Source organism: Herpailurus yagouaroundi, unplaced genomic scaffold, assembly GCF_014898765.1.
Source record: "Herpailurus yagouaroundi ecotype Mexico unplaced genomic scaffold, PumYag 100, whole genome shotgun sequence".
NCBI classification, from domain to species: domain Eukaryota; kingdom Metazoa; phylum Chordata; class Mammalia; order Carnivora; family Felidae; genus Herpailurus; species Herpailurus yagouaroundi.
The window spans coordinates 16314121-16323057 of record NW_024412391.1 but is presented as its reverse complement, the minus strand read 5'-3'; the positions used below and the strand labels follow the sequence as shown (position 1 = coordinate 16323057).

The 8937-nt window shown below is 44.2% G+C and overlaps 1 protein-coding gene across 3 annotated transcripts in view; it reads left to right on the top strand.

Moving 5' to 3' along the window:
* The window catches only part of CPA2 (carboxypeptidase A2), a 25511-nt gene that overhangs the window by 9782 nt on the left and 6792 nt on the right, over positions 1-8937 (top strand). For all 3 annotated transcript variants that reach the window (XM_040471964.1, XM_040471965.1, XM_040471966.1), the window contains exons 7-11: positions 1761-1859; positions 3208-3318; positions 4456-4546; positions 6116-6315; positions 8392-8476. In XM_040471964.1, coding sequence (XP_040327898.1) covers positions 1761-1859; positions 3208-3318; positions 4456-4546; positions 6116-6315; positions 8392-8476 — 586 coding nt within the window. The remainder of the gene's footprint in view (positions 1-1760; positions 1860-3207; positions 3319-4455; positions 4547-6115; positions 6316-8391; positions 8477-8937) is intronic.

Below are 8937 nucleotides of genomic sequence, written 5' to 3'. Positions count from 1 at the left end.
TCCTTCCTTCCTTCCTTCCTTCCTTCCTTCCTTCCTTCCTTCCTTCCTTCTCCCCTCTTTCCTTCCTTCCTCCCTTCCTCCCTTTCTCCCTTCCTCCCTTCCTCCCTCCCTTCCTTCCTTTCTTTCTTGGTGCTAGTTGAAAAGGGTTAGGGCTTTACTCCAGCGTGTAACCTCTGACAGTCTTAGTGCTGATAGTTTCAAGCTTTTGCACTTTGCCCAGAAAGAATGAAATTTATTTCCGAGTTTCCTAGAAAGAGTTTGTGAAAGAGAGAGAGAGAGGGAAAGAAAAACAGAAAGATAATGTCACAACTCCCTACTAAATTTGGAAATGTTATGGCTGAGAACCAAGGGACTCATTGGGACAGATGGATTTCTCCAGAGTGTTTCTCCCAAAGCAGGCTTGAGAGGAGTGGTTTGCCTATTTTATGACACCGTGGTACATTTGCTAATATTTACTACCTTCTTTTTTTTTTTTATTTTTATTTTTTTATTTAAAAAAAAATTTTTTTTTAACGTGTATTTATTTTTGGGACAGAGAGAGAGAGAGCATGAACGGGGGAGGGGCAGAGAGAGAGGGAGACACAGAATCAGAAACAGGCTCCAGGCTCTGAGCCATCAGCCCAGAGCCCGACGCGGGGCTCGAACTCACGGACCGCGAGATCGTGACCTGGCTGAAGTCGGACGCTTAACCGACTGCGCCACCCAGGCGCCCCTACTACCTTCTTTAAAAAACATTTCCTTTTCTGTGTTACTGCTACCATTGGGCCAGGAAATTCCAGATTCTTCTCCCCCTTGGATTGTCCTGGCCTTCTCTTATCTAGGGTGGTTCGTGGTTGAGAATGTTCTGTGTTTTTTTGAAAGGTCTGCTTTTTACAATTGAGCTCTTTGGGGGAAAAGATACGAAACCCTTTCAACTAAAACTCTCAAAGCCCCTGAAATGTAATTTTTAGCAAGGATTTGCATTTCTCATTTACCTTATCTGCTATGTGTAGAATGCAGCACAGAGACAGAAGTTGATGGTGCAAACGACCATCCTCTTTTCCTTCCCGTTTACTGATCCAATTGACAAAGCCACTCTTCCAAATAAAACTGAGACCCTTAGGTCATAAAACTTAAACTCTGGAAAACACCTCCAGAGCCTACTACCTATTCTGCTTCTATGAAGGACTCGAAAGGTTATCCCAAGCATTTTTATCACAGAAATAACACAATCGGTGCACAAGTTGGAAAACAGAAACAAAAAAGGAAAAGCATCCCCAGGTTCCTAATTCCACAACTATGGGGTGATCGGTGTTAATATTTTGTTGTGTATCTTGCTATGTCTGTGTTCTCTCTTCTTCCCCCTCTTCCTTTTTTCAGATGGTCGTGTGCATACGTATATAGACATGCATGAACTGGCCTTTCGAGAGAATCAAAATGGCATCGCACTAGTCTGTAACCTGTTTTAGAAAATGTACCCCAAATGATGAACCTGTGTTTTCATGTCATTACGTTACCCGCAACGATTTTTTTTGCAAACATCAAAAAGAAAGTCCACGCCCTCTTGTTAGCTTGCATTTAAACTTCCGGTAAAAGCACGGGGCCAGGAAAATCACGTGAAATGGGAAGAGTTAGTTGACAACATCACTGTCTACACCTCCTCCTTCTCTCTTGATCACGTCAAGTACAGAACGAGGGACAGACAAGGCCCCTGGGGGAAAAGAGGGGGGACAGGAGCCCGCAGAGGTGGAGCCGTTCACATTTCTACGCTTGTCTCACAGTTCAGCACCGGAGGAGACAAGCCGGCGATCTGGTTAGACGCCGGGATCCATGCTCGCGAGTGGGTTACCCAAGCTACTGCGCTGTGGACAGCAAATAAGGTCGTTTTTCCTAAAATTCCTCAATTATTTTGACTTTCTGGGTTAGGCCCCACCCAAACACACAGCAGTCTTTGTGATCCTAACGGCCAACGCTGATGCTCTCGGCGAGGCTTTCTCTTGTCGTACTCGCAGGAAGCAGGCCCATTCAACCTTTTTTGGTATTTCGGTATTGCACTGTCCCTGGGCCTGCCGGCCACTGTGTGCTCGGTTAACAGACACCGCCAGAAGAGATTGAGAGGGTGGTAAGTATAAGGACCCCAGGAGTCAGATTTCAGCATAAGAAGAGACTAGGGAAAAATTGCTTCGCTGCCTGGAGCCGTGAGGGCTGAGGGACTTTGTGCTAGAAATCTACAAAATCACCAAAGGGGCTCAGATGGAAAATAGAAATGGGTGCTAGAAGAGTTTACTCTGGCCTACGGATCCAAAGTGAAATTAGCGAAGGGTTTTTGGGTTTTTCTGAAAAGTTTCCACATCAGGTTTTGAAGTCGGAGTGTGGCAATACCTTTCTTCCACATGTTCGTTGGAATTAGAGTCAGGACACCGGGCTGGGTGTGACCTAGTCTGGTATTGCTTAAGTAATTCAAAAATGACACGCTATAAATCAGAATGTTAATTCATGAGCAAAGGAAATCAATCCACATCAGATCATTCAAGCATGTGCAACCACGTGCATACCGACTGATGCATTTTTCCCTTCAATTAAAATGCAGTTACCTTTAGGGTATTATGAAATGGATATTTAACAGTTGAATAATAATGCCTTAGGATGGCTGAGCACAGGAAATGAATAAATTTTAATCCAGCAGAAACTCCAGCCCTACTGCAATTGATGGCAAGTAGAAATTTAATTCCCCAAATGGAATTTAACCAGTTCTCTGTATCTTCAGAAAAGTCTCTACGCATTTAAGTAATCTGTTGTTTGTCATGAGTACTTTTGGAAAGCCTGCCTATGTGACGACGAAGAAAAAACTGAAAAACATTTCTTTGGTTCTTAGCTCCCCTATAAGCCATACAGCGCCATTGCGAAGTGCTTTCCCAGAATGAACAGAAAGAATTCTGCTTTTGAGAGAGAATGGATAGGTGATATCTGCGTTTTATTTCACATAAGTAAATTATCCTGACTAGAGATAAAAGTATCGACGTTGACGTATTGAACACGTGAGCGTTGCAGGAGACCGGACTGTAGTCCTGGCAGGCTCTCATTGACCAGCAGTATCTGGTCATGGTCATGACCATGGTCATGGGATCTGGTTCATGTTTGAAAAAAACCACATTGTCTTACTATCCCATCCCTTGTTCCCTGGTGAAAGGGGAGTGTGAGATTGACATATTTGTTGTCTCTGCTCAGATTGCCTCTGGTTATGGAAATGATGTCTCCATCACTTCCATTTTGGACATGATGGATATCTTCCTGCTGCCGGTTACAAACCCCGATGGATATGTGTTCTCTCAAACCAAAGTAAGCCTGGACCTTTTTCTTCTTCAATAAGAATTGATGGAGATGCGTAGGACTTTAACAAACAAACGTAATCTTTCTGTTCTTGATTTACCGTAAGTGGAATGACTAATTTCTCAGTAGTGGCCCTGGATGGAGGCACATAGTGGAGTTTATAATCACCTCTTATTCCAGCACATGATGTCTTTACATATTGCCGCGGTCAGAGCCCATTTCAGTGGTTAGGCTGGGCTATTAGAGCTCAGCGTTCACAGTGAGTCACCTAGGAGATTTGTTCCGATTCTCTCTGCGTTTTTTGTGGTGGGATTGATAGAAAAGAGGAGGCGGATGTTACCTGCTGACAATTAGATTGCAGTAGGATTTGGGTAGGCAGTACAATGCATTCGGCATGTTACTTACAATCTGTAGAAGAAATCCTCTGTAATATCACTAAAAGGAGTTACGTAGTTTCTTTTCTTTTTTCATTTAAAGTCTCATTACAAAACACCGTTGTGGCAACTGTGACCCCACATATATTCAGAGTGAATCAGAGCTTCAGGTTTATTTTTGGAGGGAGCCAAGTACGGTAGTGTTTTCCAACGGGCGTTTAAATAGAACTCGTACAAATACTAGTACTCAGATACCCTATGAATAGAGAGTTCCACAGTCAAGTTTGGGAAGTACCGCCTACTGTATCCCCCTCCTGGAGCATCGTAGAAAACATGAAAGTGTTAAAAAAAACAAAAAAAACAAAACAAAAAAAAACCTTGGAAGTGCTGAAGTAAATTAGCCAATTTAGCTCTATATTTTCCTGAAATATTCCATCACAGAACCCTTGCTCTCTCCCCGCTTTGTTTATTGTTGTTTTTATTTTCTGTTATTGTTAAGAGAACTGATGTTCTATGGAAAATGGTTTGGCAGGTATTGACTTGAAGAGATGGGGATTATTTCTCGTCTCAGTGAAATGACCAAGAAGCTCCTGGCAGAACCCGGGAGGAGGACTATTCGCCCCCTCTGTGGGCAAGGGAAATTAGCATCATTCCAAAGGGACCTTCCCGGGAGGAAGCAAGGGAAATTAACAGAATTCTAAAGGGACCTTCTCATCAGGCTGAGTGACGGTCCTTCTTTTTTTCTGTGTTCTCTTTCGGTTGGATTTTAAAGAATCGTATGTGGCGGAAGAATCGGTCCAGGATACCCGGAAGCCGCTGTGTTGGTGTTGATCTTAACCGGAATTGGGATGCAGGGTTTGGAGGTGAGCGCCGGGCCTTGCCCCCCAGGGATGGTCCGAAGTTGTCTGGCCCAACTGGCTATTTTGCATGGTTGTGCAGTGTCGTCAGCCTGCTAAGCCCATTCAGGATTGAAGCCATTTAAAAACCCATTTAAAAAACACTTAAGTACATTCCCTTCACAGGCACGCAGCGCTGTCCCAGATCTCTGAGCAGCATTTAATATATTTTGTCTCACATCTTAGTTTTCCCACAAGCTGTAGCCCAGCTCGGCTTCGCTTCTGAGTTTTCAGAGCGAGACTCGGCACAATGGCGGGAGGCCTCAGGAAGCTCCAGACCAACCACTAGAGGGGGTTAGGATCTACTCAGAGGAGAAGCATTACATCATCTCTGGATGTTTCGAGAAATAAAACTCAAAAGAAGTACAAATAGGATTAGGAAATTGATTTTCAAAAACAGATTCAGAGGGAAAATGCTGGCTTGCTGCTCTGGTCTCGTTGACTCGTGGCTCTAATTTTTTGGCAGGCTGGTTGGGGGGCTCCTTTATGCTTGTAGGGACCAGTTAAAACCCCTGTGTTTCTCTAATTACAGAATTGAAATTTGTTTGTATTTTTCTCATTAGGCCTGGTAACAGTGAGGTTAGGAACTGTCTTTTTCATCGTACTATCCCTAATACGTAGTACAGGTCTGGCATGATTTAGGCGATCACTAAATATTTGTCAGACGAATGAATTAATGAGAATTATTGAACCAAGAAAGGACCCACTAGGGAATTGTGACAGGATGTGGATGAGTGGCAACTTCATTCATCGCTTTTACAATAGTTTTTTTAGCGTAGGAAAAAAAAAATCAAAGCATACGATCTAAAATACCGCGCAATGCCCAGGAATTCAACGTCAGGCTCCCCACCCCCCCAAATGTTATTGTTCTTATTAACTAATCTTGAAATAAAGTGACAGGTTGTATTTATACTTTGTTTATATCCTTTAGAGACCCTGGGGAGTCCCAGCCCCTACCCAGCCCCTCGGAGTTTTTCTAGCATTCAGAGCCCTGGCCAGGTCATAGTGGACCACTTTGGTGGTCACGAGTAACTCTAGTTGCTGAGAAAATCAAGGCCAAAGGTGGCCTCGTTGTCGTCAAGTGTAGTGATTTCCTCACCGCAAAAAGGGTGTCAGGGTTCCTTGCATTTGTGGCTTTGTGATTTAGAAGTACAGATGCATAGAATCTTCTACTCTTGGACGCTAAGAATTGGAAGCAATCCCAGAAAAGAGCTTGCTCAACTCCCACCCAAGGCAGGAATTCCATCTATAATGTTAAATCTAGCTTTTCTTCCAACGACTCCCACAGAGAGGAGATGATCTAATTTGATAGCTCTTTCTGCCATATAGAGGAACCATATTTCTAAAGAAGAGAGATGTGTCCAGAATCACTTCAGTTTGGCCTCCCCTGTACCCTTAGACAGCAACTCGGTGTAGTGCATGGACAACCTTGCTCTGATTTCCAGAGGAAGAATTTAGTGATGCATGGTAAATGTATCCACATGGTGTCTCCTTAAAGCTCACTGTTTCTACTGGGCTTCTTCTGCATCCCATCAGGACCTGGAGCCAGCCAGAACCCTTGCTCTGATTCCTACCGTGGACCCCAGGCTACCTGTGAAGTTGAAGTGAAATCCATAGTGAACTTCATCCAGAGCCATGGGAGAATCAAGGCCTTCATTACCCTCCATAGCTATTCTCAGCTGCTGATGTTCCCCTTTGGGTATACATGTACCAAGCCTGATAACTTTGATGAGCTGGTAAGTTTCTGAAACTTCATTTCAGCTCAGCCACGAAGGTCCATTGTGTGGACAAGTAAGTTTCAGTCGTACAGTCAGGTACTGAGATGGGGGTGTACTAGTGACAGGTTACAAATGAATAGGTCCAACTACTGAGAAGTTTGAGATACTAGCAGATGTTTGAAAGACTGGTTGTGGACTTTCCTAAATTAAGTTTCTTTGGGAAATAGAATTCATGAGATTCCTGTTACCTTAATCCAGATGAGCAGGAGCCTAAATTTGACCATAAATTCCCAGGATGTGCTCTCTGTTGCTTAGGAAATAACCCACTTGAATTTGGACCCGAGGCTCTTAGCTCTGTAGTCAGATGCTGTTGTATGCCAGGGAATACTGTCGCCCAGCTCTGTGCCTCATACCTTCCTGGTGCTTTCGGCTCTATGACCGGTTATCGTGCTGTGCCGATGTGTGACGTTGGGCATAAAACACTCAGCCTGCCTAACCTGCTACCTTCCATCATCTCTCCTGTTTCGGAGTGAGCAAAATGGTGGTGGCCTTAAGTCAGATGGTGACATCTCGGGGGCTACTTATAATTCAGCAAGAGCTATCTCCAGCTGAAGAGAATGTGCAGATATTCCCAATTTGGCTTTTAGGCTTGGTTTTCGAGACCCATGTGTTAGAGGTAAACCCTGAGATGGGACTTTTTGGTCAGTTTACTTTCAAATGCATTATTGACAGCAGCTCCTGGCAGAAATGGAATAAATTATTCCAATTCAGGCGTATCTCTCATCTCGTCAGTTGGACGTTAGCCCTGTAGGGCAATTTTCAGGGTTTTGATGGTGAGTGTTACCACTCAAGGTCAAATCAGAGAGAACCTTAGGATTGAAAAGAACCTAAAAGGTACTTTTCGTAGACCCAGATGACCTTAAATTATCCAAACTGGGTGCTCACATCTCTGCCTGGTAGTCATCCAGCCTGTGTTTGGACAGTTTTCTGCCTCCAAGGGATTCTATTCCATGTTGGGATATAATTGATTGTTTGAGTTCTTCTTATGGAGACCCAAATCCTTCTCCTTAATGGTTTTTACCTGCCAGTCCTGGTTTATCACCTTGCTCCACAGAGCAAGTTTGTTTCCCTTTGAAAAGAAGCAAATCCGTTAATTACTTGAAGAGTGATAACCTGCTTTTCCTAGGGTTTTCCGTATCCCAACTACATACCTGCTGTTCCTTCAAGCACTCATAACATGGTCCCAAGTTCCCTCACCATTCTGGTCGCTTTTCTCCCAACATGCTTTGGTTTGTGCGTGTTCTTCAAGGGTAGCTCCCAGAAGTGAGTGTAAAACTTGGGTCGTGGGTTAACCAGCACAGAGCAGAGCATGACCATCACTGCCCTCATCCAGACACTTCTGCTTAAACAGTTGAGGGTCACGTTAGTTTTTTGGCAGTAGCATCGTGCCGTTGACTCACGTTGGGCTTGTTGACAACTGAAACCCCCAGGCTCTCTGAGGATTCTGCCGAGCCAGGTTTCCCCCATCTGGTAATTGTACGGTTGTTTTCCTGGACCCAAGTTCAAGACCTTACATTTATCCCTAGCAAGGACAGTAAAGCCTCAATCAGTCAAAATTGGAACCCTCAAATAATGGAAAATATTTTGCTGAGCTCTACTTCTTGGAAAAAGAGACAATCATAGGGAAGGAAGCCAACGTAGGGATCTAGTAAAAAAAAAAAAAAAATCCACTTCCCGGGTACATCCTGGGGTCAGTACGTATTTTCTTTAGCCCCGTACTCCCACCCTATTTCCATCCACACCCCTGAGCAAGGAGAGCTGGTGGCAAAATAATGACCCTGGTGTAGCTGTTGCAAACACCTGGAAGAATACATACACAGTGAAGGTCTTCGTGTTGTATTTTCCAAGCCAACAGAAGTGAGCTAGTGTTCGCTTCTCCGTGAAAATGGCCGAAACGGAAGGGCATGGTGCTTAAGCCTAAGTTAACCGGAGTCCAGTTAATCAGACTGCCTCGTGCTACATTCTGCTATTGGGCATCCGTTCTTCAAGCGACAAGTGTTATCCATCCACCTTTCCTTGGTTCTCTCACTCTAGAATGAAGTGGCCCAAAAGGCTGCCCGATCTCTGACAAGCCTGCATGGCACCAAGTACAAAGTGGGATCTATCTGCTCAGTCATCTGTAAGTATCTGATGTGTTTTCACAAATGACCCAGGTACGATGGCAGGTACGATGTGGTTTTGGGCCAGAGCCTTGCAATGCCCTGATGTGAAATGGAGAGGTCTTCGTGCATGGCACCCGGCGTTGCCCAGTTTCCCTTTGTGAGGCTAGGTCCCTCCCATGGGATACTTATTAGGTGATATCTGGAACAGAGAACTTCTTAAATATCTGAGTTATGTACGTTCCTCTCTGTTCGTCCCGATCCTTACAGCTCGCTGTCATCGTGTGGAATCTTGTTGCCGAAAAATAAGCTTTTGTCAAGACTTGGTCCTACGTTATCACTTTTATTAATTATCCCTTTCTTGGCTAAGAGGGATGGTGCTGTGGACTGGGTGTGGGGACAGAATGGGTGCGACTTTTTTTTTTTTTTTTTTTAATTTTTTTTTCAACGTTTATTTATTTTTGGGACAGAGAGAGACAGC